The sequence below is a fragment of the Myotis lucifugus genome, unplaced genomic scaffold (assembly GCF_000147115.1).
Source record: "Myotis lucifugus unplaced genomic scaffold, Myoluc2.0 scaffold_498, whole genome shotgun sequence".
NCBI lineage: Eukaryota > Metazoa > Chordata > Mammalia > Chiroptera > Vespertilionidae > Myotis > Myotis lucifugus.
The window spans coordinates 191,525-219,035 of NW_005871546.1; the positions used below are offsets into that span (position 1 = coordinate 191,525).

The 27,511-nt window shown below is 58.0% G+C and overlaps 1 protein-coding gene across 4 annotated transcripts; it reads right to left on the reverse strand.

Moving 5' to 3' along the window:
* Positions 1-371: 371 nt before the first annotated feature.
* On the reverse strand, positions 372-26,334 carry CAPN15 (calpain 15). 4 transcript variants are annotated; one of them, XM_006103665.2, is made up of 13 exons: positions 26,064-26,334; positions 16,068-16,347; positions 6,366-7,812; positions 5,237-5,445; positions 4,973-5,156; positions 4,673-4,896; positions 3,744-3,869; positions 3,510-3,662; positions 2,913-3,074; positions 2,511-2,743; positions 2,269-2,435; positions 2,014-2,192; positions 372-1,947 (listed from the first exon to the last, which is right to left on the reverse strand). In XM_006103665.2, exons 2-13 carry the CDS (start codon positions 16,247-16,249, stop codon positions 1,770-1,772), a joined length of 3,444 nt encoding a protein of 1,147 aa, XP_006103727.1. In that variant the 5' UTR covers positions 16,250-16,347; positions 26,064-26,334; the 3' UTR covers positions 372-1,769. The 4 variants fall into 4 exon arrangements, with proteins under 4 accessions (XP_006103727.1, XP_014301552.1, XP_014301551.1 ...); XM_014446065.2 differs by having other exon boundaries at positions 1,800-1,943; XM_014446066.2 differs by lacking the exon at positions 16,068-16,347 and having other exon boundaries at positions 1,770-1,947.
* Between the last annotated feature and the right edge of the window lie 1,177 nt (positions 26,335-27,511).

Consider the following 27,511-nt stretch of genomic DNA (forward strand, 5'->3'; position numbering starts at 1 on the left):
GTCGCAACCCGCAGGAGAATTGAAACTTTTCTTCCTCAGCGGCCCCCATGCTCCATCTGCTCCTGCCTGATGACTGATGAATCCAGACAGGCACCCCCAGAAAGGCGTCGCTGGGAAAAGCCGCACATCCGTCCTATCCTTCTGTCTGCATGCGGCTGAGGCTGTGTGGGGACCAGCCTGCCGACCACCACACGGTCTGGCCAAGCCTCTGCTTGGACACTTGCTCCTTTCTGGGTCAAAGGCAGCTGGTGAGCAGGGGGGCCCTAAAGGCTCCTTGTGAGGATGAACTCCGGTACCGGCAAGCCACCCCCAACGTCATGGGTCTGCACATCCCGGCGAGGGGAGGGGCACAGACAGATGAGGAGACGGCATTATAAAACAAAACATTTCATTTGGTCCATCAGAGCCTGAGTCTGGAAACACCATGGAGAATCATCCTACGGGGCTGGGGACGGCTGATAAAATAGTCTCTGTGTGAGAAGAGCTGGCTGTATGTACAGGGTTAAAAATATTCACAGCTCAAGAGTAAAATATAAAGGAGGCCCAAAGGGGAGTGCAGTGCTTCCTGGTGTTTCTCCAGTTGTAACCTCCCCCCCCGCCCCCCGCAAGCCCCAGGGACGTGAGGGGCGGGAGGGCAGAGGCCAGGCGGGCCCCTGGAAGCTGGCCTCATGTCCACAGGCAGGTGCAGGACTTTGAGCAGCCATGGGGGAGGATGGCTGGGAGGCAGCCCAGCAACCTGGGCTTCTGAGGCAGGGGAGGCGCTGGGAAGAGCCACAACCTACCCTGTGTGCCCATACAGGGCTGGCCAAGGATTTCTGTTTGGACCCTGGTCTTCCTGGCAGAGGTCAGTGGTGCTGAGGACAAACCACCTCACCAAATGGCAGCTCCTGACCCACAGCCCCCGGGGCATGGCTTCGATCCTGACTAGTGGTCCAGGAATTGCATAGTGTCGCCAGAGGGGGCAGGCAGCTAGGACCCTCCCCATCCCTGGTCCTGAGCCCATGGTCGCCAGGCACCTGCCTCCTGGGATACACTGCTGGGATTCCAGGGACCCCTGCTTGCCTTGTGGGGCCGGAGGGGGTGGGAAGATGGGCTCTTGAAGCAAGCTGGGGATAGGAGGCTCATGCCCCACAATGGGTGGTCCCTGCTCATCTCAGGGTCCCAACCTGTCCCCCACAAGGGGGGTGGTCCCTGCTCACACTGGGGTACTGGCCTCTGACCCCCACAAGGGGGTGGTCCCTGCTCACACTGGGGTCCTGGCCTCTGACCCCCCACAAGAGGGTGGTCCCTGCTCACCCTGGAGTCCTGGCCTTTGACTCCCACATGGGGGTGGCCCCTACCCATCTCAGGGTCCCAACCTCTTACTCCACAAGGGGGTGGTCCCTGCTCACCCTGGGGTCCCAGCCTCTGACCTGCCCAGATTTGGTTTTGTAAATGGAGCTCTTGGCTGCCTCACACAGGCAGGAGGCCCCAGGCCCACAGGAAAGGGCAGCCTCACCTCAGCCCTGGCTATCTGAACCCGACCTCGAGGCAGGCTGGTCAGAGGAGCTGGTGCACAGTCCCCTCACGCTAGAAGCGGATTGGAGGTATTCTGCTTGGCGGCTGGGAGGCCCAGGACAGGAGGGAGGGGCAGGGCGGAAGGCCCAGGGAAGTTTGCTCTGCGGCTTGCAGCTCCCTGGGTGGGGTCCTGAGATTCTGGTTCAAGCATCTTCTGTTGGGGTCTCCCTCCTAAAGTGCATGTGGGAGGCAGGCAGGCGAGGGCAGGGCGGTCACAATGGCCGGGGCATGTGCAGGCCAGCAACCTCGGGCGTGAGTGGGGGGCTGTGGGTGCCCCTGGAGGCTGTCCAGTCGCTGAGGAAGGCCTGCGCTGCCTTGCGGTGTGCCAGGCGGTGGGTGATGGAGAAGCCGGCGTTGCCCTCGAGCTGGGACAGGATCACCAGGACCTGCCTGGGGGAGGGGGCCGGTGAGGGCCAGTGGAGGCCAGGGAGTCAGAGGGACTGGGGCGGTGCCCACCTGTGCAGGGGTGGCACACTGTCCTGGGTGCGCAGGCTGCCGCGTGTGGACACCACGTTGAAGCTATCGGAGCAGTCACACTGCACGTGCAGGTAGGACTTGGGGTGCCGGTTCTCCACCACCACGATGAGCCCCGCCCAGCCATGCGTCAGGTAGTAGCAGGTCATGCCCTCACGTCCCTGCAGGGACAGGGCAGGTGTGGGTGGGGTGAGGCCTCCTCCTCCCTGCCCCTCCCCTTTCCCCCGCCAACCTCACCTCATGCCGTTCCCCTCGGCTCTCCGTGAGCAGGATGATGGCGTCTGCCAGCGTGGTTGACTGGGCCTCCACGGGCTCCACCATGACCAGCCTTGAGCTGTACACAGCCAGCACATGGCCAGGTGGCTCCAGGGAGCAGCGCGGGACCCCTGCTGAGGGGCTGGAGGCTGTGGAGGGTGTGAGTGAGGGGGCCTGGGGGCTGCAGGGGGGAGGGTTGGGATCGGGCTGGGGGGCAGTGTTACCTTGTGTGGTGGCCAGTGGGCCCGGCGTGGTGGGGCTCCAGTGGTTGAAGGCACAGCACACCACGGCGTACTCGCCGGGCTCCAGCATCACGTCACAGTTGACAAACTTCTTGACAGCTCGCTTGCTGTGGGCCAGCAGGCGGCCCAGGCTCAGGCGGCCACCGCTGCCGAAGGAGGCTCGGAAAACCAGGACGCACAGGTCCAGGAGGTGGCTGTCAGCCGAGTCCGCGCGCCTACAGCCAGACCCAGGAGGGGTCACGGGCAGCACCTGCCGTCTGTGGCTCTACTGCCCCATGGCCCCACCCTGCCCCGTTTCCACAAATCCCCCCGATCCGCCTGCCCACCCCAACCAGTGCTCTAGTCCCACCCACCCTCTCCCCCACAGACCACAGCCTCCCTCACCTGCTACCCTCCTGGAAGAGGGCAAACTCCAGGGACGCACGCTCCAGCACGGTGAGCGCTGTCACCCCGACGGGCCCACTGGCCGAGCTGGGGAAGCAGCCCTGCACCCGCACCTCCTGCCAGTCCGAGTGCACTTTGCAGATGTCCACGGAGTCGAAGTACCTGAGCAGTGAGAGGACAGCCCACTGAACAGCTCCAGACACAGGAGCCGTCCCCATCAGGAGTCCAGGCACCTCCCTAAGCCTCTCCCCCTCCCCAATCTCTGCCCCACTGTGCCCTGGCCACTTCCTGGGACCAATGTCCTAAAACCCTGGTCCTGGCTGTTGCCCATGAACACCACTAGGAGGCCCCATGCCCAAGGATGACCCAGAGAGGAAAGAGTCCTGAGGGCAGAACCCAACGCCCACAGTCTCTCTCATCACCCCCACCTCCGCCTCAGGTCTCAGAGGGACAGGCCGGGCTCCCCAGGTAGGACACACTGGGTCAGGGCAAGGGAGTGAGGGCAGCGACAGGTCAGGTGGGCCTAAGTGAGGGTGGCTAGAGCACAGGTGGCCATGAGGTAGACATCGGACGCCCACTGCCGCAGAGTCCAGGTACCTGATGAAGTCGCTGTACTCCATCCAAAAGACACCTTCACTGCTGCCGTGCGGCATGAGCTCACCACGCAGATGCCCTGGCCAGTGTGGCCACTCATCCGACCAGCTGCCATTCCAGGAGAAGCGGCCCCATGGGTTCCGGAGGCGCAGGAGCCTGCGGACCACGGGGCTGAGGGCCATGGCTTCCACCACACATCCCCATGCCCTGGCTACCCATGGCCGGCCCAGCTCCTACCTGGAGCCCTGGACATCACGGACATCCAGGATGGAGTAGGCGTGGCGGGGGCGCAAGCCCAGGCTCTCGTAGGCAGCATCGTCCACCTTCATGTTGCCCCCCCCACAAGAGGCGCCCATGAGGAACCTGTGTAGGCAGAGTGGCCTAGCTGACCGGGCAGGCTTGCTGACCAGGGGTTCTTAATGATGGGGCCCCGTAGGAACCAGGAGCCTCATTCACTGAGGAGGGCTCACTCACCAGGGGACTTGTTACCCTGAGGGTAGGGGTCCTGCCTGCCTGTGGGGAGTGCAGGTCCCAGGAACACAGGGAAGACACACAGGACTCAGGAAGTGTTGGCCTGCTCCCTACACAGTGGCCCAAGAGCTCACAGGGTTTGGGCTGGGAGTCGGGAGGCCTGGGTCCCATCAGCTCAGGGCCACAACTTCCTGAGGGGAGGGGGCGGTGGTCATGCCCAGTACCAGCTGAGAGCAGGGGGTCTCAGCACCAACAAGCCATCTCTCTCGGGCTTAGGATTTGGGGCCCTCCTTACAGACACGCTGGCCAATGCGTGCGGGTCCCAGAAGGCAGCCCACTCCCCCCGGGTGCCTCCATGGGCTAGCCCCACAGGTCTCCAAGCAGGTGCTGATGGTCATCATGGCCCAGGTCAGGATGAGGCCTGCTAGGTACGGGCTGATCAGCAGTATTCTGCCTACTGCCCTGGACTGGCAGGTGGGACCCATGAGCCAGCAGTGGGAGATGACAGGGCTGCAGGCCAGGCCTTCTAACTAACTGTGGTCAGCCCGCACTGGAAACATCTTATGAAACACAGGCTGTTGGTCAGAGGGTACTTGCCCCTGAGTAGCCCACCGCTCCAGGCCCCGGCCTGGCTGTCCCCTTGCTCTTTCCTCTCCTCCCAAAGCTGCCGCCGCTGCAGCACCCGCCCCTCTTACCCAGCCTCCTTAGAACTCAGCATTTTGGCCCAGATGAGGTCAGTGTCAACGGGTTCCTCTCGGGGGTTAGTGGAGCTGACCTGCAGCGCCAGGCTCTCACAGGGGGCCCCGGTGAGGGTGGCCAGGCCTTCGATGGCGCGCCCTGCCTGGAGGGCAAAGTAGGAGCCGTGCAGCTTGGCCAGCGCCTTCTCAATGAGGGCCACCCACAGCTGCTTCCGCTGGGCCTGCAGGGAGGGGCCGAAGTCACGAGGCCCACCGAGACCCTCCCCTCGCCCACCCCACGCCCATCCTCCCTACCACCTGCGAGAAGAGGAGGAAGCCGGCCTCGTCGCAGGGCAGCATGTCATCCACCAGCACCGTCGTCCACGTGCCATCCTTGCAGAGCCGCACCTGGTAGGCGCCCTCCGGGCACAGGCTGCGTGTGACCATCACCCGCTCAACCAGGTCAGGCCGCTCAGCCAGCACAGCTAGAGCACTCAGGAACCTGTGCAGAGCCGGGGGCCTCACTAGGAAGCACGACCAGACTGTCCCACCACCTGGCCTGAGCAGATACCCCAAACTCACCAGCAGTTGCCCAGCAGCCCCTGTAGGATGTCCGAGGGTCGGAGAGTGTGGAACACGGACCAGGAGGTGCTGTGGTCCCTGAAGACAGAGCAGTTGATCTCGTGGGGCCGCAGCCACTGTCTCACGCGCTGCTGGACACTGTCGCCTGCAGGGAAGCCCACAGACTTGGGCCCAGGTGGAAAGCTGTCATCCACGAAGTTCACGCCGTTCTGCAGAGACCATAGCCACATATGCTCAGGCTGAGTTGGGCCGCCCCAGGCCCGAGATGCACCTCGCTCCACCTGGCAGGCCAGGACAGCACCCTGAAGATGCTGAGTCCCAGAGGAAAGGGGGTAGGTGTGTGTGTAGCTCCCCTGACCCGTGTGGTGAACTCAGCTGTGCAGGCATGGGGGACTGTAGCCAGCCATGTCACTGAAGCCTGGCGACAGGCCAATGGGAGGTATGTGTGCCCCAAGGAAATGGTGAAGCCACCAGCCTGGAGGCTGCAGAGGTGGAGGGCATGGGGCACAGGGAACCCGGCAGCCTCCCCAGCTAGTCCGTGGCCCACCACTTAAAGGCCCAGGAAGAGAGGTGGGAGGACCCAACTGGGATGGGGAAGGCAGGACACAAGACCAGATGGGCCGTGAGGGTGGGTTATTGGCAGTGACAGGGGCAGCACCCCCCTCCCCCAGTTGACCTGAGGGTGACACTATCCTGGACTCAGGCCTCCCACAGCTCCAAGGGCAAGAGAACCCCGAGTTTTGGCCATGTCTCCACAGCTGAAGGAAACACAGGGCCTGCCTGTTGGCATGAAGCCTGTCCCCACCTCCTTGTGGCTTCACTGTCTATGGGAAATCACACCTGAGAGGGGTCAGGACCACAGACTAGGAGGCCATGGACTCTTGTGGGCAGAGAGAAAAAAGGGACAAGATGTGGATAGTGGGGGCCAGTCACTCTCAGGTGAGGGGTGAGTAGGTGCCAGGCTAATGCTCAGAGCTCGGGGAAGAGAATGCTGCCTCTCTTGCCGCTGGTCCCTCCCTCTCCGTGGCTGGAGAAGGGCCTGCAGGGAAGGACAAAAGACGCAGAGAGAGGCCCATGGGAAGGGGAGCATCAGCCCTGGTGGGTGGACCACTGTCCTGAGGGGACTCACCTCCCGGCAGAAGGCCACGATGTTCTCCCAGAGGGCCTTGGCCTCGCCCTCGTCTGTCTGCCGCCGCTTCTCCACAAGCATGCTCTCCCTGCGCCTCAGGGGCACAGCACCCCTGCGCTGGGCCTCCAGGAGCTGAGGCGTGTGGCAGGCGGCGCAGTGCTTAGCCCGTGGCCCATTGAGCAGTGTGCAGGCAGGGCAGGCCCACTGGCCCGGGCGCTCAGGTGCCTCAGGAAAGAGGCGGCTGGCTTTGTGGGCAGTGCAGAGGCTGGGCTTGTCGGTGCTGCAGTCAGGGCAGCGGACAGGGGGCTCGCTGTGCTCCTGGAAGCCATGTAGCTTGGAGCAGCCACACGCGGTGCACCTGGGGGCCACTGTGGGGTTCTTGAGTGTGCACTTGGCGCACGACCACGTGGTGAAGTCGGGGCTGGAGGGGCTGGCTGGCGTGTAGCGCACGGCATCACCGGTAAGGTCGATGACGTCGCTGCCTGGAGCGGCGGCACAGGCTTCGCACAGGCTGGAGGGGCCGGGGGCCGAGCAGGAGCTGCAGCGGTGCAGCACCGAGCCGCCCTCGGCCTCCTCCTCCTCCAGAGCGCTCAGCCGCTTGCCTGACAGCAGCTCTGCCAAGCGGGAGGCCCCAGTTGAAGTCCACCCTGGGCTCTGGGGAGGCCCCTTGAAGCCAGCAGGGGGTGAGGGCTGGGTGGCCTCAGGCACCGGTGGCTGCAGCTGGGGGGGTACCTCACGGCGGCTGCGAGGCACGGGGTTGTTCTGCAAAGTGGGCAAGAAGGGGCTGAATGGTGGCACCCGGGGTGGCTCCTGGTCAGCAGCAGAGGGAGGGTCGGCCTCAGCACCTTCCCCCGGCTGGGGTGGGGCAGGGGTGATGTGGAAGCCGGCGGGGGCCACAACTTCAGGGACCACTAGAGCCTCAGGAGGAATCCTGGGCAGCGAGAGTTTCCGGGGGCCGCCACAGGCAGAGCAGGAGCTGGCGACGGGAGTGTTGTGCAGTGTGCAGCGAGGGCAGGCCCAGCCGCTCCCAGGTTCTGCTGCCCCGCCCTCCTCCTCGGGCCGACCTGCAGCTGGCTCCGTGGTCACTAGTTCTTCTGTCTGCACTGGACCCGTCTCCTCCTTGCAGCTGCCCTTGGGCTCCACCAGGATGGTGGGCGGCTTGGATAGGACCCCGTTGATGACTGGCAACAGGGAGGTACCAGGCACGGGCTCTGGGGCAAAGCCACACACCTCGCAGGCCTCCTTGCCCAGGAAGTTCCGGAATGTGCATCGGGCGCAAGACCATTTCTGCTCCTCAACGCTGAGTCGCAGGATCTGGTCGAGATCAGGCTTGTGCCGGGGGGCCTCACAAATGGAGCACTGGCGCTGGCCGGCCGGGTTCAGGAAGGTGCAGCGCGCGCAGGACCACTCTCCAACCGTGGCCATGGACCCGGGCGAGTGCGTGTGGCTGCAAGGGAAGGCCCCAGTCAGTAGAGGCCCACAGGATGGGGCCCAAGTCTCCACCTGGGACGAGGGGGGTCAAGCCAGCAGGATCTATGCCTTTCTGGGTTGTGACAGACATCATGCCTGTGAGGGGCTTGAGGACTCTGAGGAGTAAGAGGCCCCCCAAAGCCTCCGAAGAACCCCATAGCTCTGTCCTCAAATCCTTTCTGGAGGGGTGGACCTGTGGGCATAGAGGAATGGGGCTGAGCCACACCATCTCAGTAACCACAGGGCTCTGCTTGTTCCGTCACAGGGAAGAATAGTACTGTACTTGCTCCGCAGGATAAAGGGCATCAACAAAGCACCCACAGTGAGCATCATGCCCTGAGGTGAAAGAATGCATGCTTTCCTCCAGGTCAGGAACTCAGCAATGCAAGTCAACATTATACTGGAGGTCTAGCCAGCACAATTAGGCAAGAAAAAGAGATAAAAGGCATCTAATTGAAAGGAAGAAGTAAAACTATCTCCATTTGCAGATTAAATAATCCTACACAAAATCCCAAGAATCTACAAAATAAGAAAACAACTACTAGAGCTAATACATGAATTCAGTAAAGTTTAAGGCATGAGATCAACACACATAAATCAGCAATATTTCTGTGCCAGCAGTGACCAATCTGAAAAGGAAGTTAAGAAAACAATACTGCCCTGGCCAGTGTAACTCAGTGGTTAGAGCATCGTACCATATACCGGAGGGTCATAGGTTCAATTCCCGGTCAGGACATATACCATGTTTTGAGTTTGATCCCTGGTCGGGGCACATGCGTGAGGCAACCAATCGGTGCTTCCTTCTCACAATGATGTTTTTTTTCTCTCCCTCTCCCTTCCTCTCTCTCTATAATCAATGAAAAAGCATGTCCTTGGGTGACAATTAAAAAAAAAAGAAAGAAAGAAAACAATACCACTTAAAATAGCACCTAAAATAAGAAAACACCTAGGAATAAATTTAACTAAGGAGGTGAAAGACTTGTATTCAGAGCTACAAGAATTGCTGAAATTAAAGACCTAAATAAATAGAAAAACGTCCTATATTCATGGATTAAAAGACAATATAATTATGATGACAATACTACTGAAAATGATCTATAGATTCAATGCAATCCCTATCAAAATCCCTATGGCTTTTTTTTTTTTTGCAGCCATGGAAAAAGCTGCTTCTAAAATTCACACCATATTACAAGAGCTCCCAAGCGGCCAAAATAATCTTGAAAAAGAGGTAGAAAGTTGACAGTGTGGTACTGGTGTAAGGACAGACTATATGTCTACACTATGTGGTTTTTATGACCAATGGAACAGAATGGAGAGGACAGAAATAAACCCTCACATATATGGTTGAGTGATTTTTTAACAAGGGTTCCAAGACCATTCAATGGGGAAAAGACAGTCTTTTTAACAAATGGTGCTGGACAACTAGATATAAACACTAAAGAATGAAGTTGGGCTCTTAGCTCACAATGCATTAAAAAATCAACTGAAAATGGACCAGTGACCTAAATGTAGGAACAAAAACTGCAGAACTCTTAGAAGAAAACATAGGTAAAATTTCATGACCTTGGATGTAGCAATGGATTAGTTGTTATGACACAAAAGCATGGGCAAATAAAGAAAAAAAATGGACTTAAAAAAAAAAGTGAAAAGACAACTTGCAAAATGGAAGGAAATATTTTCAAATTGTATTATCTGATAAGGGTCTTGTATCCAGAATATGGAAAGAACCCTTAAAACTAAACAACAAAAAACAACCTGTTTTAAAAATTCACAAAGGACTTGAATAGACATTTCTACAAAGAAGAAAACAAATGGCCAATAAGCACATGGAAAGATGCTCATCACTAGTTACCAGGGAAACGCAAATCCAAACTTGCTGAGACACCACTTCACACCCACTAGGATGGCCAGAATCAAACCTGCTGGTAAGTGCTGGTGGAACTGTGGGGAAACTAGAGCCCTCCCCTACATTGCTGACGGGAATGCAAAATAATAGTGCAGCTGCTTGGAAAACAGTCTGGCAGTTCTTCAAAAAGTTAAGTTGACCTAGCATATGACCCAGCAATTGCACCCATGGGTATCTACCCCAAAGAATTACAAAGTAGTATTCTAACACACACACACACACACACACACACTCTCTCTCTCTCTCTCTCTCTCTCTCTCTCTCTCTCTCTCTCTCTCTATTCATAATAGCCAAAGATGGAAACAACCCAAATGCCCACCAATGAATAAAGAATGAAATTCTGGCGCATGCTATAACATGGATGAATCTTGAAAACATGCTAAGTGAAAGGCGCCAGACACAAAAGACTACATGTTGTATGATTCCATTTATAGGAAACGTCCAGGACAGGTAAATCCATGGAGGCAGAAAGAGGACTGGTGGTTCCAGGGGCTGGACAGCAATTGTATGACGGGCACAGGTTTTCTCCTGGGGTGATGAAAGTGTTTTGGAAGTAGGAACAAGTGTAGAAGTGATGGCTGCACATTGTGAATTTACTAAGTACCATTGAATTGTTCACTTTGAAACCGTTTTGTTACGTGAATTTCATCACATAAAAAAAGCTTGAGTACATGAGAGGGCAAGGGTGTGCATGGCCATCTCCAAGCTGGCTCCCAGCTGCCTCTCTGCTTCTGGAGTTTCCAGGGACCCCCTAGGTAGGAGCCCATTCTGACACGTGCTGAGGGTTACAAGTATCTGACCATAAAATGCAACCTAGCAGTGTTCCCAGCACCCACCGAGTTCATTCCTGCCTAGCGGAGGACACAGCCCTTTATCCTCATGCCAAGGCCCTTGGACTGACCATCTCCAGCCACGGGTAGTGCCCCATCTGCACTTCAGCAGCCCCTGAGCTCTGCAGGGGCTGAGTACCCTCCACTCATCTGCCCACGTGGACCACTGCAGGCCCAGTTGGGCCTGGCAGAGGTTCAAGGAGGCAGCTCAGTGTCTTGAAGCAACATGCAAACCCTCTTCCTCTCGTAGCCCGTGTCCCAAGGTGGTGGGGGCCAGGCTGCCGAGCCTAGGGAGAGCGAGTGTTTGTGGGGAGAGGGGAGGGACACCAGTGTCCTGAGCAGCCTGTACCAAATTGCTAGCTACAGCCGGACCTGAGAGAGCAGGACACTGCCCTGATGGGATGGATGGAGACTGGCTGGGGGAAGGCACCTGGGTGTGGCTGTGGAACGGAAAACACTCAGGGTGGGCTCCACCCCACCCGGAGCTTCTATCCCAGGAGGCCTCTGGCTGTGCGTCAGCGGGTAGGGAAGCTGCTGTCAGACATACCCAGGACAGCTTTACACCTCAGGCCCTGGTCCTGGAGCAGGGCCCCCAAGGGAGCCTTGTACCACAGGCCAGGCGTGGCCAGAGGACAGGGAGGTGGGAGTCAGGAGACCTGCACTTGGCACCCACCTCCCACCTCCCACCCCCTTAGAGTCCCCTGCACAGCCTGCCCGGAAAGCTGCTTGGAGCCTTGGAATGCAGCTCCCTTTGCTGGTGGGTTCTTGGGCATCTGGCCTGCCCACCTCCCCCAAGGCTGGGCCTCGGCTCCTCCCGGTGCAGAAGAAAGGCGCTCAGGCCCACAGCAGGGCAGGTGGGATGCTCCCGAATGGTTCCTCCCACCGAACATGGGTCACAGGTCTGAGGGGAGGGGCGGGCTGACCCCTTAACCTGCCTCTCAAGGGCTAATCTGGCTTCAAGGGGGTGTCCATACACCACAACACACACTCTCCTACACGGCTGCTCCGCTGGCAAAAAAATCAATTGTTCTCTACAACAAGGCACGAGGCTTGTGCTTCTGATGCTAGACTCACACCAAGCCCTTTTGGTTTAGAAAGAAAGAAAACTTGCCTCTTCAATAACAAATAGAAAAATCCACCCTGGGCAACACAACTGTTTCCCAAGGTCCAAGGCAAGCTCTGTGAAGCCGCCTTCCTGTGTGACTAGGCCTCGGGTGAGAGAGTGGGCACCCAGCACCAGCATAGTGGGCCTGGCCAAGGGCCAGCTCAGCGTTAGCCCTGGCTTTGGTGCTATGTAAAACCTACGAAATCTGCCTGGACACCTCTCTCAACCCTCTTCCCACTGTTCCCCGTTAGAGAAGGGCCCATAGTCAAGATGTGGCATAGGGTGTTCCCACCCCCACCACGTGCACACACAGGTTGGGGCCTAGGCAGCCTCCACTCCAACCCCAGGCTCAGGGGATGGTCACCCGTCCTGTCCACCCCACCTGGCCTGGGAGGTCTCCAGAGAAAAGACTCAGGACCCTCCTAGGACGCACCTGCCTTGGGCTCCAGGCGCCTGCAGGTCCCAGGCACACTGAGCAAGGAGAGCCTTGCAAACACTGGGAGGGAAAGGATCCCAAGTCCTGTTCACTGTGTAACCCACCAGCTGGCCAGTCCCTGGCCTGGGCTGGCTGCACACAAGACAAGGTGTCTGCTGGTCCTGGACAGCACCTGGGGACAGGGCAGGTTCCACAGCTGTCCTGGGGACAAGGAGAATCAGGAAGATTTTGTCTGGAGTTCAGAAAGGTTTAAATGAAAATAGTGCCTAGAAATCAAATTTAGCCCTGGGGAAACAGTGAGCTGGGCAGCCTTCTGGCTAGAAGGAGGCTCTGGGGATGGTGGTGGCACAGCTACAGGACTGGCACAGTGCTCCCTCACCGACCCAGCAACCCGCACCTTACAGCTCACACCCATCTTGGTGTCATCGGTGGTGAGAAGTGGCTCAGGGGTCAGTCAGTGATGAGTGAGTGAAGGAACCCTGAGCAGGGGAGCAGCTGCTCTGGGCCACCCTCAACGGCCACCCTGACATGTCTCAGGCCCAGGAGACACTCAGCGAGGCCCAGAGACCTGAAGTCCCTGGAGTGTCCGAAGGTGAGGCCAGTCCGCCAAGCAAAGCCTAGAAATAAGAGAAGGTTGGGAACCTGGAGTCAAAGCAAACCCTCAACATAAAATGTTCCCAAGTTCTATGACACTCACTCAGAGGCTGTCACTTGTGCTCCAAGACACAGAAGCAATCACTTCTGGGGGAGGGAACTGGCTGCCCGAGCTACTCCTTCCAACAGAAAGACCAGGTAAAATGGAAGATTGAGACAACTGTCCAGAAAAATTCAACAACAAATACCTTCTCTACCCTCATAATCTGAGTCACTAACACTCACTTCTAATTCAAAAGGGAGGTTATAGACTTGCTCTTGGGGCTCCCTGTGAAGTCCACACAGTGCCCAGGACATGCATGTTTGCAGGGATGTGGAGCGGCCCCATCCTGGGAGATGATCTTTTTGCTTCTTTGGAAAGCTGAGAGCAATAGTGTCCACACACAAAGCCAAGCCACTGGACCTGAGGACCTGCGGCTGGGCTCCTGGACTCCCTGCTGGTTCCAAAAAGTGCTGGAGGCCTCGTCTAGAGGTCGCCTTCAGCCGGCCTTGGGTCATCCTCCTCGTCTCTGTGTCCCAAGGGAAGGCCCAGAGCTTGTACACAGCCAATGCTCACACCAAACGTTGTTTGTTTGTTTATTTACTTATCTTTGTTTGTTATTGATTTTAGAGAGGAAGGGAGAGGGAGAGAGAGAGTAGAAACATTAATGATGAGAGAGAATCATTGATTGGCTGCCTTCTGCACGCTCCCTCTGGGGATCAAACCTGCAACCCGGGTATGTGCCCTTGACCAGAATTGAACCTGGGACCCTTCAGTCCGTAGGCCAAGGCTCTATTCACTGAGCCAAACTGGTCAGGGCCCAATAGTTTATTGATTAAGATGAGTAGCTCCTGGGGCATCAAAGTTCCTGCCCCCCGACTGGCAGTGAGTTCTAGGAGATGTGGCCACGCCTGCTCTCTTTGCTTCAGCACTGCAACGGGGCTCTCCTGGCCACGAAGGCCACATGCTGATGTGGAGGCAGTTTCTTAGAATGAGAAAGGGCAACACCAAGTCACCAGGCTATTGGTTTAAGGGTGTGAGTCAAGATCCAAAGTCTAACACACACACACACACACACACACACACACACACACACGCACACACGCACACACTATGCTCGCAAGGCCTCAGGAAGCTGCCTGGCAAACGCCACAGGGTCCACAGCTCGGCTGCTGCTCACCCGGGACCAGCCTCTTTCCCGGGACCCAGTAATTTTACTCCCACCAACTTATCCTAAGGAAGTAAGTGAAAATAAAAAGACGTGTGTAGATAGATGGACATTTGAATAGATGCTCAACATCACCAACCATCAGGAAAATGCACCACGAGACACCACCTCACACCCACAAGAAGGGCCAGGATCAAAACCATGGATGATAAGTGTTAGCCAGGATGTGGAGAAACTAGAGCTCTCCCCTACATTGCTGGTGGGGAGGCAAAATGGTATAGCTACTTTGGAAAACAGTCTAGCAGTTTCTTAGAAAGTTAAATATGGCACGGCCGGCATGGCTCAGTGGTTGAGTGTCGACCTATGAACCAGGAGGTCACGGTTCGGTTCCTGGTCAGGGCACATGCCAGGTTTCGGGCTCGATCCCCAGTGTGGGGCATGCAGCTGATTATCTATCTATCTATCTATCTATCTATCCATTCATCCATCCATCCATCCATCTCTCCATTTCTGAAATAAATAAAAATATATTTTTTTAAAAGTTAAATATAAATTTGCAATAAACTTCAGAAATTCCACTCCAGGTATCTACCCAAGAGAAATGAAAACATACATCACCCCAAAACTTACATACAAATGTTCAGAGAAGCGCAATACTTAAAAAACAAGGGGAGACAACCCAATGCCCAGCAGCCGAGGAGTGGATAAACAGATGTGCTCCGCAGACAATGGAATGCTACGCAGTCATAAAAAGAACGAAGCATTAACACACGCTGTACATGGACAGACCTTGAAAACATTATGCTCAGTGAAAGAAGCTAGACACAGAACACATAGGATTCTGCTGATGTGAAATTTCTAGAAAAGGCAAATCCATAGACACCAGGAAGCAGAGTGGTTGTCCGGGGATAGAGAGGCATTGCAAACAAGCAGGATCTTTGTGGGGCATGAAGATGCCGAAAAACTGGATTGTGGTGATGGTGGCACAACTCTATAAACAGACTAAGAAAACCTGAAGTGTATACCTGCTGTGAGGGGTGAATTTGAAAGTAGTAAGTAAGTTTTATCTCAATAAAGCTGGGATACAGAAATGTTCACTAGTACATCATCAGCACAGTAACAGGGGGATATTCTCTAATAATTCACTGTACCACATTCCCAACTCTCACTAGTCCCTCCACTGTCCTGCTCCTGGCATGCCCTTTTGGACCTCAAGCCCCGACCCCCTCCCTCCCCATTCTTGCCTACGAGGGTAACTTACAGACCTCCAAGACTCTCCCACTCAGCTCTGCTAACCCCTCCACCCCCTCCCGGATGCCTCCTCTGCCAGGGACTCAGGCCTCTGCTCCAATGCCATCCCAGGAGGCTGGCCCCCCTTCTGCAGGCCCATTAGGACCCTGTTTGCTGCCCATCTGACAAGAAAGCCCAGGACACACTTTTGAGACAGGAAGATGTCTATTACCCATTGAACCCACGCTGGGGCACCCTGAGAGAGCAGGGGCTACCACCACCTCTGCTCCAAGGTCTGCGGAACCTGAGTGTATACTGAGCACCGGGCACCCCCCATCCAGCAAGGCCTCGGGGCAGGGTGAAAGCAGGGGCGTCAATGCCAGGGTGGGACATTGGAGCCTGACCTGCCCTCACACCAGTCACTCCAGCACCTCTGAGGGGTGACCCAACAGGTAGCCTGAGCTGAGAAACTTGGGCCGGTCCGGCCGCAGCCGAAGGGAGCTGGCATGTGACAGTTAGCCCCTGTGGCACCACAACCCTGCCCCCCGCAGGCAGCCATGTCAGAGCAGGGGTGACACACACAGACGGGTTCCTGAGCAGTGTCCCCCAAATCCGGTGGGAAGCAAGCCAGCATTCTCAGCGCGTGCCAGCACCACCCAGGCCTGGGGTTGGCAGGCTCCCCACCCGCCAGGCAAAAAGCTCCAGAAGCTGCCCCATAACAAGCACCAGACGGAGACGCAGCCAGCTCCTCCGCCAAGCATGGAGCAACCCCAGAGCCTTGCAGGTCTCGTGCCATTAAGGGGAAGTAAGTCACCAGAGGACCCTAAGATATAGGGTCCCCACTTCTCTGCAAGCCCCTCTGCCAAAGGAGGGGCGCCATCAGAGCAGCACTCCCACCCCTGGGGGCCCGCCATCTTTCTTACCTTTGGGCCTGGGGGCGTGGGGTTTGGTGCTGCCGGGTAACCAGGGCACTGCCCCAGACAGGTCCCCCGGGGCCGCTCCTACAACAGCCGGCTGCTGCCGGGGGCCCTGGGAAGGATGGCCCCCCGGGGAAGCTGTGATCCGACTCGGTCTCGGTGGCCAGCGAGGAAGCGGAGTTCCCCATGGCCCCCGTGACGGCAGCCGCACTGAGAGCTGGGCCTGGTCACATGCGGCCAGAGCATGGAGGGAGGTGAGCACCCACACAGGAGACAGGGTGGCCGGCTGGTCAAAGTCACACAACAAAAATAAACAGAGAGAATAAAGAGAAAGAGAAGAAACAGCATGACTCACAGGAACAAAGCCCCCAGGAACTCTGGGAGGGTCCCCCAGTGCAAGTGGCCTTGAGGCAGGAAGGGGACAGCCATGGAGCAGGAACTGAGAGCCTGCGCCTGACCCAGCAGCAGGCACCCTGCAGCACCCACTCCAGGTACCTCCACAGCAGAGGCCCCCACAGGGCTGAGGAACAGGCATCGACAGAGCTGTACCCCCAACACGAGGCACACTGGGGCCAGGAGCAGGGCTGCAGGCGCTCAGCCCCTGCCCTGCCTGCCCCATAACCAGCACCCCTTCTCTGCTCTTAAAACCCCTATCAGCCCATCAGCTGCCCATAGGGAAGGATGAGGGTGCCACCAGCCACTGGTCTTCAAAGAGAGATATCTTCAGTGAGAAGAGAAATGACACAATTTTGCTTTATTGTGGAGGAAAGAATCGGGGATATTTAACCAAAGGAAGAGGAAAAACAAGGGAAGTGAGCACAGAGGAGCTGGTGCAGCCCTCAAAGCCAGGCAAAGACCTGCACAACACTGTCTACCCACCGCCCTTCTGAAGCCTCCTGGAGGAGACCGCCCTGACCCAGAGAAACGGCAGGGCCCAAGAGGAGATGAGTGACTTGAGAGGCACTGGGAGGCTGGCCAGGCCTCCAGTGGGAGCCCATCTACACTGCAGGGGAGGCCCTACCTCCACGACCAAGTAGAGGAATGAAACACAGTCCAAGAGCATCCACCATGAGACGGAGGTGGCACATCTACTTTCAAACGAGGCATCACAGTCAGGTTAGGGAAGATGCCACCCAGCCTCCCCTCACCCACTCAGCCAGGCTCTGGGCCAAGGTGGGCATCTGCTTGGTTTTCCAGCTGTGCAGGTGACCACCAGCATAGCCCCACCCCTAGGTCCCCTGTTACCACTGACACCCTTCTCCCAGCTCCCAAAGAAGCCCCATGGTAACGGGGCCAGGAGCTGGAGTGGACCTGGGGATGCATCCTTGCGGCGCAGGCCTAGGGTTTGTGGGTGGGACTGTGCAGGACTCCCGAGACGAGAGTGAGCGGCAGCACACACAGTTCTGGGAACCAGCAGGGGCCAAGCACCATGGGACGGTAGAAGTCTGTGACCCCTACCCCGTAAGAGCTTTGGTCAGACGGGCCGAGGACCCCTGCAGCAGTAATGTTCGCCCAGATGCCTTTTCTCCAGGGGACATGGGTGGACAGAGCAGCACCAGCCCTGACCGGCCTGGTGGCCCCACAAGTCACCGGACACTCAGGCCTTCAGCACAATTAGAACTGAGCGGTGTGGCAGAGACCCCGTGGTGGTCCGCAAAGCTGGCACTAGCCCCACCTGGTTCCAGAAGGATTGCCTGCTGGCTCCAGTCTCCAGGAACACGGTCCAGTAGGAGCACTATGCAAGCCACAGAGGTTGTTTCCAATTCACCAACAGCCATTAAGAAAGGTACCACCGACAGGTTATGGGAACCTCGGTAACGTACCTCACATAATCCAACACATCAAAAATGTTACCGCGTCAGTATGAGACCGGTGAAGCCACGCGGGAGTCCCGTGACACCATCTTGGGTCAAGGTCTTCGGACTCGCTCTACTGTGGTCCATGCTCATCTTTGCATGGACGGGCCACGCGTCCCGGGAGCTTCCGTACTGGAGAGCATTAAGCAGGCACAGGGCACACCGCCCGGGGTCAGTTCCACATCAACCTGGGTCACTCAAATCACCAGCCTCTCTCATGCTTACACGTCCGACATCAGAATGAGAACGGCCCCCAAATGTTAAACCCCACTCCACACAGGAGCCCCTTGAGGAAAGAGGGCCCAGGTGTTTCTGACATCCCTTTCGCAGCTAACCTGAACAGGTGAATAGAGAGAGGGGAGGAGAAGACAGGTGAGGCTTGGATTAGGGCCATGCCCAGCAGAGGTGCCATGGAGCAGAACTGCTCATGACTGGGTCCAGGGCTGGTCTGTCCCTGACAAAGAGCTTGGCCTATTTCCATTGGGAGAACAGAGGGCTAGGCAGTGTGGGGAAGCCTGGCCTAAGAACGCCAAAACCATGGTGGGGGACAGGGTCCACAGTGCCAACACCTGGCCCATGCCCCTGGTGACACCACCACGGGCATCTGATGCAGGTAGAGCCAAAGGGACAGCCAGCCCCAACGCAGAGTGAGGATGTGGCCCTGGGCCTCCCAGGGACAGGTGTGGGGCCACAGGCGCCGGGCTCTGCCTGGAGGAAGGAGCAACAAGGTCCTGTGCGGGCTGGATGTGCTGCCCAAAGGGCAGGCTCCCAGAGGACCCACCTGCTCCTCAGCAGTGCCCCTGACAGCAGGGCAGTGAGAGCTCAGGCCTGTCAGACAGCTGGGTGTGTGCTGGTCCCCCAACCCTGCACACAGTGAGAGCAAGGCCAGCTCCCTGACAGGCCTTTAGGAAACGCTGACCCTGCAGACCCATCTGGGGCAGGTGGGAGGCCTGAGGGGTGGGCTATGTGGCAGTTGCCAGATTGCTCCTTGGAGGGCAGGTGTAGCATAGGCCCTTCACTGGGGGCTCGAGGACAGAGGCGGCCTGGAAAGCCCCCCAGAGAGAGCTGGTTCCAGAGGGGCCTCTCTGGGGATGACAGTGCCCCAACACCCACACCCTATCTTGACCCAAAGGGCGTGGGGGAGAGCTCCCGGGAGTGAGTCCAACAAAGGATTGCCCTGGTTGGGCAAGGTACGTGGCCACAGTGTGGGCTCTGCTAGCCCGAGGGTCCCACCTGCATGGCAGTGACGTGGGAAATCTGCCAGGGCAGGGTGGGTCTGTCCACAGCTGCTGACTCCTCCTCAGGATAACCGGGGACGGGAGCTTTACAAACACTGTTGCCCAGGTACTGACCTTTGATACGGAACCCCAGGGCCACCTCAGAGCAGAACAGACCCTGCTCCCAGGTACAAGCTTCTCCTGCAGAACCTGCTCCTCCTCTGACCCCAGGTGAGAGTGTGGCGAGACCATCTGCCAGCCCCGCACTCGGTCCATTCTTTTATTCCTTCACGTACCGTTTCATTCATTCAGCAAATGCCCATCAGGGCCCTGCTGTTTCCCAGGCCCTGTTTTAGGCACTGGATATGGCAACACTCAGGAACTCTGCTGCAGGGTGCTCACTTTTTGGCTGCTGTGTCTTAAGAAGAGCATGATGTATGTAACACATCTCCAGGCAGAAGCCAGAGAGCACAGATGATGGCAGCACCAGCCTCCTGGATTGTGCAAAGGGACAGGACTCCGAGACAGGGCACCTCAGGAGGAGCAACTCTCCCAGAGCCCCGCCCCCACCCCGTCCTCCTGCCCTCACTCAGGAACTGCCCTAGATTTAAATGGGGCGGAGGCCTACATCTGGCCTTGGAAGCATGAAGGTGGGGCTGCTGCCACCCCCAGAGCACGGGTGTTTGTTAATCCACAGGAGCTGACTGGTCCGTCCGCCAACTCTGGTGCGAGCCGTGTGCCTAGCATGGTGCTCTGAGGACAGCTGGGGCCCATCCACCAAGATGAGGATGACCCTGCACGGGGTGCGCCTGTCTTAATCACGGCAGGTTGGATCCCAGTAACGACAGCCCACCTCACCTGCTCCCCACAGCTCTGGGGGCCTCTGAGGGTGCGTGCTGAGACCTCAGCATGGGAGGCAGGAAAGGGGCCCTTCCCTGTGGGTGGCAGGTGAGCTGCTCTCACCAAGTGAGTTTACCTGGCCCAGGGATGGGGTGAGCAGACACCGGCAGCCGGCAGCCACGGGGGCCATAAAGGGGGAGGTGTGGGCCACAACCAGATCCCAATGGAGAGGGATTGGGATTTACGCCCTGTTGTTCCAGCTCCCACTCCTGGGGCGCCCTGAGTCTGTGCCCCCTAGGTTAGCCTGTGCAACGCAAGCCCCATTGCCCCATCCCCCAATCATGGTCCTTCACCAACTGCAGCACCCTGACAGGCCACCGGAAATCAGCCCCGGGACGGGGGTCCAGGAAGGGGACAGAGGGAGAGTGGCCCACCCCGGGGACACCAAGCTTTTCTGGAGCATTGTTGCTTGTGCCCGGGAAACCCATGGCCACCACCCACCATACCCAGAATTACACCCACCAGACGCGAAGCGAGAGCTTGTAGATCTGTCCCTGCGGCCTGAGGACGCTGCTACCAGGGCGGACACCGAGGACGGGAAGCTCTTGCCTGAGTGAGGGAGGCCTCCCCGTCCCTACCAGAAACCAGGCTGGGATCCCACCCCGGAGAGGGCCCCACCCCAGGGAGGGCCCACACTTTGACCTCCCGGCTCCCGGGGACTGGCAGGACAGCATTCTCCTGCTGCACCTGCTTCCTCAAGTGGGTTAGCAGCTCACCCACATTGACAGCTCCCCTAGAGATGGAGGACAGTAGGGCAGAGTCAGGGGATGGGCCCTCTGGGACATGGCTGTTCCATCTGGGGGAATACCAAGGGATGACAGACAGAGCCAGCAAAACAGGTCTGACTTGAGGTGTGCCCCTGAATGACAGGACCACGGCCCCAAGTCTTAGATGCACAGCGTTCGCCAGGCCATGAGAACCAGGCTTTGTCAGGGCAGGGGGCTGGACAGAGGGGTTCTGTGAATCAAGGGTTCTGCAGAGAGAGGGGGCACCCACACTGCACTCCAGCCCCACCATCCTACCACTGGTCCCACAGCCCAACTAACCCACAGCACTGGGAGGAGACTCACCCCCCACTGTGAGAGGCCTGAGCTCTCCCACGCCTGGGCCAGTGGCACAGTGAGCTTGCCAACAGCACATCCACCTGGAGGACATGCCCCTTCTCCTGGAAGGTTCTGGATTCTGGCCTTGGAACAGACCCAGCTCCCAGTCTTAGTGGCTCAAGCCAGAGTCCATTGAAGAGCAATGGTGACCAGCCATATGGCCCAGGCTTGGTGGCCACCCGTGGCTTTTGTGCTGAGCCATGTCTTCACCCCCAGGCCAGGCCACATGGAGGATGCCCCACTTCCACACACAAGGCCTGAACAGGGAATTGCCCTCAGTTTCCCTGAGAATATTCCAATGGGAAGTGGCCCAGGGACTACGCCTCCCTCCAACCCCCTTTAAAATCTTTTTATTGATTTCCAAGAGAGAGGAAGGGAGGAAGAAAGAAAAACATCGACGTGAGAGAGAAACATTGATGGGTTGCCTCCTGTATGCATCCCAACCAGGGACCAAACCCGCAACCTGGGCATGTGCCCTGACCGGAATCAAACCAGTGACCTTTCAGCGCGTGGGATGACACTCAACCAACTGAGCCACACCGGCCAGGGCAGGACTACATCCCTTTTGAAGCTATATCAGTCCCTTACCCAGAAGAGGCCAGAGGTCGCAGGGGATTAACATGGCTCAGCCAGCTCCTCACTGCCTAGTCCAAGACCCTATCTCTGGGCCAACCAATGTGGCAGGTGGGGCTGTTCAAGATCCCAGGGCCCAAGGGAACAGGGCCTCGCTTAGCTACCAGGGAAAGGTGTCCATGTGGGACAGGGCTCTGGACAAGCAGCCAGGCATCCACTGAGATTCACCTGGATCCAGGGCCCGGCACCACCAGGCGGCTTTAACCTCCAACCACTGCTGCAGGTTGGGTGGCTCCAGCCTGTCCCCCTCCTGTCCTTCCTAGGTGTGGTGCAAGGGCCCAGAGGCCTGCTTTGCTGCAGCCTCCCCCACTCTCTGACCGTTGCCCTCAGACAAACACCAAGGACGGCCACTCCCCACCCGAAGGACCTGCCACCACCAACAGTGCTGACCTCTGAGAGGTTCAGGAATAAAAGCTGTGGGCTCCAAAAGTGTAACTACCACTTCTTGTGAGCAAACTTGGGAAGAAACACACCTGTCCCAAATACCTGCCCATCAGACTGGGATGTGCTGCCCAAACATGCTAAAAGGCAGTCACTCTTCAGTCCCTGAAGGTCCAGGCCACCGGCTCTAGGACAGAAGTCAGGGCTCCTCGCCATGTGGCCCCCCCTCCCCATTTCCTCGGCCCACGCTGAGCACCTCTGAGACACTACCTACTGACCCTGGTCACTGTGACGGACCAGCTGACAGGTTAGATTTGCTCTACTTTCTGAGGCACCTGCTTTCTGGGGTGGGAGGAGACAGGCCTCTCAAAGTCAAAGGCACAAGTGAGGAGGCCAGAGGACAACCACACGGGATGTGGGGCTGCCTCCTAAGAGGTGAAAGGGTCCCTGCGTGTCCTCTTGTGTCTTTGGAGCCGTACACCACCTCAGCTGTGCATCATAAAAAAGGAAATTGTTTTTCATACGGTTCTATCAGAGAAACGGGACACTCCCAGGATTTTAATTTCTAGTTCACAAGTCCAATACTGGCTAAAGTTGAATACTATTTTTAATGGGAAGAGAAGGTACCAGACAAGCACTCTTGTTTTTTGGCACTTCTAACACTTGTTTGCCAAGTGGTGGCAGCCCTGCTGGCACCCACCAGCCCAAACCGTTTCAGGGGGGGCATGGAGCACTCGAGCCTTCAGCTCACCCCAAGGAAGGCAGATGGGGGGCTCTCTGCAGCCACCTCCAAAGGCAGGGGCTCCAGGACCCGCTGCCTTTCCTGCGATGTGGTAGGAGCGCAACATCAGGCAGGGGCAGAAGGTCCTAGAGACGTCATCTGCCCATGGGAACTTAATTCCAAAGGACAACTTTTCGGAGAAGGGTGGGTGTGAGCAGGGACTGGCCTGAGGAGGAATTTCCTCTGCTTCAGGTTTGGCTGTGATGACACAGGAGGAGCAGGAAGCCGCAATGACTGCCTTCCTCTGGACACAGACACACGTGACAATTCCAAGTAGCAGCTATTGACCAGCTTCCCTCCTGATATTTGAGCACTGTCCAGGCACAACCCCCAGCCCAGCCACCAGGGAGGTGGGATGCAGCCCTGTAAGCTCCCCCGGACTTCAGAAAAGCCAAAGAGCAGGGCCTGGAGCTGCCGCCGGAGGGTGACAGTGCCTGCAGGACAGGAGGTCTGAGAGCAATGCAAGCATACACTCTATTGTTTCCTGGGAACCCACCGGTGCTGCTCCTGGACAAGTCCTTGCAGAGGGACAATATATCATTGACGTCTAGAGTAGCTCCTCCTTTGGCATCAGGAGGCCTCACACTGCCCATCCTGGGGCCTCTGTGCTGGGCTAGGACACCTCTGTCCTCCCACAACCCCTGGCTCTCTGCACCCTGGCAACAGGCCATCTGCAGAGTCCCCACTCAGACCCCTCCAAGGAGGTGAACAGGATCACTGTGTGTCCTCTTGTGTCTTTGGAGCCGTATACCACCTCAGCTGCGCTTCATAAAAAAGGAAATTGTTTTTCATACAGTACTGCTGCCATGACCCACAGTGACATGATGAGGTGTGGCTGGGCAGGTCCCCAAGCCTGAGAAGTGGAGGCAGCCCAGCCTCAATCTAGAGTCTCCGTGAAGCTCATTCAAAGAGGGTAGAGGCCAGTGAGTCTACTCCTCATCTCCAAAGAAGCCCTGGGGTGCCATTCTAGACGCCCTAGGAGTTCCCTTTGGACTTCAGAGCCAGGGTGACCAGAGATGCCTGCTGGCAAGCAGCTCACAGAGGACACTCACTGACCATCTAGAGAATGGGACAATGCTGGCAGCCAGGTGCGATGTCAGAGCCCAGTAGAGTGGGAAGAGGGGAAGAGAGAGAAGCTGTGTCTGATCTGAGAGGTTTGGCAGAAGAGATTCAGTGAGAAACGAGATTATGTTACTGCTGTGAGACAGTCCCATGAGTGCTGATGCTGAATAATGGGCACAGATGGAACCAGAGAAATAGGTAGTGAGGATGTGCCGGGCAGCCCAGGCAACACGGGGAGTGAAGAGAAGCTGGCTGAGCCAAGAGCCCCCTCAGAGTCCTGGGGGCATGGGGTGTCCTTGCTCAGGATCTGGGTGTGAACTTTTAATGTCAGATGAAGAAACCACCAGACCCAGAAAACCCACCCCACCAACCCAAACCATTTCCATTTAATCATGCCACCTGCCTTGCCAGCACCCTTCTGTGCCTGGGGCAGTGAGCAGAGTGCAGAGGGCCAAACCAGAGGCTGCTCTATCCCAAAAGGCCATGACTGTGGGTAGCTGGCCCCACCAGGCTCTTCACTGATCAGCTGGGACTCATGAATGACATCTAGGTTTGGGGCATTTTTCGGGCTGCTCCTCAGTAAAATGGGGCTTACTAGAGCGCTGCCTATGAGACAGGCCTGGAGAGCGTGGTGCAGAGGAGTGCGAAGGGGCTTCAGTAAATGTTACCACTGTCAAGCCAGCCAGGTCTGGCCTCTCAGGTGAAGGACAGAGAAACTCGGAGCTTCCACCATGACTGGGATAGGGAGGGTCTTATGCGGATGCAGGATTAGGGGGTCTGGTCACTTCCGGCTCTCAGAGCTCAGGTCTGGGGGCTGGGGGGGGGGGGGGGTTCAAAGCAGACACAAGATCAGATGGGTTCCTGCCTATAGCCCTGCAGCCACTAAGCCTTGGGCCCAGCAGAGCTTAAACCTGTTTCTCAGAAGGTCATGGGGTCATGGGCCTGTCTGCTTAGGAAAAGCAGCTCCAGAAATTTTCAGATGCAAAGGGGAAGGAGAAGAGGAGTGCTCGTCCTGGGAGCAGACCAACCTGGGAGGAAGTAAGATGTGCCCATCCCCAAGGCTGGGCTGCACGGGCTTCCTGCAACACCACCAGCCAGGCCACAGGCCCAGGTCCAGGCTCCCCTGTCCCTGAGGCTCTCCTGCGACTTGGACCAGGAAACACTATCTCTCTCTCTTCACATCTGAGAAAGTCACTCAGAGAGGAAGGATGGAATTACCCCAGCACCTGCCCGGCGTCTGGGGGCTGGAGATAATCACTCGCCACACCTAACGGACGCTCACAGCAATCCAGACCTGGGCAGAGGGAGGATTCCAGGGATCCCCAGAGGAGGAGTTCTTGGGAGGAGCTCAGACCAGCTCAGGACCAAGCTGAGCCATTTCCCCCAAGTTGCAGGACCCCAAGCTCCCTGGCCTGGTTACATGGAGTTTCTGTTGCCTGCAGTCTGGTCCCTGAAAGCCATCCAGTCAGGGCTACGCGACCACACAACAGGGGTTCACTCCTCAGGACCAGAAGGGCCCCTTTGTGGCCAACAGGAAGAACCGGATCCGCCCCGAAAACATTCTCAGGGATTATCCTTTGTAACTTCCTCGTGTCGCTCCAGCGCCAGGCCAGAGGGGAACAGAGAAGAGGAAGCGTGGGGTGGTCAGTGGGCACACAGGACGCGCCTGCGCACCCCCTCCCCCCATTCCATGGGGCCACCCCAGGCAGTGTCCTCCCTTCAGTGGGGAGGGCTGAGGGCACTACGGGACACATCACATCCCCTAATGCAGCCGAAGCAGGACGTTGCCTGGAAGTTAAGGGCACTCAAGGGCAGGCAGGGGCTGAGGCCGCCGTCTGTGTCCGTAGCATCCTGGGGCTGGTTTTCCAGGGACTAAGATGACCCGGCCCCCGTCTCCCCGCTGCAAGCAGTGAACCCATCCCTGCCCGGGCTCTGTCTAATGCCCAGGAGGCGCCAGCGAAGCAGCAGGTTGACCTTCGCTCCGAGGCCGGCAGCCCTGGCGCTGAGAACCAGGCCCGGGCTCCGGCGAGGGTCCAGGCCGCGCCCCTGGCCCAGCTGGCCGGACTCACCTCTGCAACCCGGCGGCGCCTCCTCCGTCCGTGCGGCCTGGGCGAAAGGGCCCCCGGCCCGCTCGCCCCTGCCGACTGACTTACAACTTCTGCCACTGGCCGCCCTGCCCCGCCGGCCTGCCGCGCTGAGTGGAGGAGCCGCCAAAGCGCCCAGACCCTGCTGGACACGGCCCGCGTCCGGAGCCTATCCTACGCCGCCTCCGTAGCGTAGCGCCCGGCCCGGGCCCCGCGGCTACGGCGCGCCCGGGGCGCACGCGGCGCTGTGAATCGCGCGCCGGGACTACTGTTCCCACAGGGCAGCGCGGCGCCGCCAGGCAGAAAGCTCGGGGCGGTGCCGGGGGCGCGAGGCAATCCGGGAGTTGTAGTCCTCGGGGTGGCGGCTCTGCGGCCCCAGCTAGCGCCCTCCAGGCGCAAGCCGACTTTCTGGGCCTTTCCACCCACCACCGCCACTGGAGATGGCTGAGCCCCGGGCATCGGGGAGCACTGCGTGCCGAGTTTATCGAGGAGTAGCAAGGGGATGAGCTGAGTATGAGACTGGGACTACAGCTCCCAGGATGCCCTGCGCGGGAGGAAGAGACGGGGCCTCAGTATCCGCCTCATGCTAAGCGCATCCGCCTGCGCCTTGCAGGTTGAAGCATGGGGCTGCGACTGCCGACTGCAGGCGGGCTCCCCGTACCAGCACCCAGCTCCGCTCTGGCCCTACGAGTCCACGGGGCTCGTAGACCTTATCTTCCTCCAGGGCCTCTTCAGTCCCTACCCCACCCGTCAGCTGCCTCGAACCGTCTCTGCAACTTCTCCGTTCCTCGGTTCCTCTCTAGGGCTTCACGGTCAAATGCACCAGTTTCGGTGGGACCGACCTGGTTCTAAGACACGGCCTTGGCACTTAGAGTGTGACCATATGTGGCTGTGGAATCACTTAGGGAGCAACTTCTCTGAGCCTGTTTCCTCCTCGTTAAGAGAGGGAAACATAACTAATTGGGCCATTGGGAGGACGAATTGAGATACCACCACAGAGCAAGTAGCCCAGTGACTGGCCGGAAGGAAGTCCTGAGACGTGGGAAGCTGGTGTTACTCCGTAGGGGCCTCTGAACAGAACCCGCCCCCTGCACAAGGGAGCCTCCTCAGGCTCAGTTTCCCTTAAAGTTCCCTGTGCACCTCTGAGGTCACTCACACACCCAGCTGCCAGGAAATTGGAGCCCTTCTGCCATCTGTTCCCTAGATGCCCTGGAGGCAGCAGGACATGCAGGAAAACTGAGTCAACAGTTTACCAGACGCAACTGAGAGGCGGCAGTGGGAAGTGGAGATGCAGAGCCCCAAGGACTCTGGCGCTCAGGGACAGACACATGGTGTTCATGGGAAGGCACTGGCCGTGCAGAAGGAGATACGGAAGCAAAGCCCATCAGCTAAGATTCAGGGAGTGTTTGGTTGTGGTTCAATTCTGCCTCAAG

Coding starts and splice junctions, on each gene's coding strand:
- CAPN15 (XM_006103665.2), bottom strand. CDS start 16,249: ATGGGGAACTCCGCTTCCTCGCTGGCCACCGAGACCGAGTCGGATCAC. Junction 4,897..4,972: donor GCTTCCTCCTCTTCTCGCAG/GTGGTAGGGAGG, acceptor CCCTCCCTGCAG/GCCCAGCGGAAGCAGCTGTG. Junction 2,193..2,268: donor GCCGAGGGGAACGGCATGAG/GTGAGGTTGGCG, acceptor CTGTCCCTGCAG/GGACGTGAGGGCATGACCTG.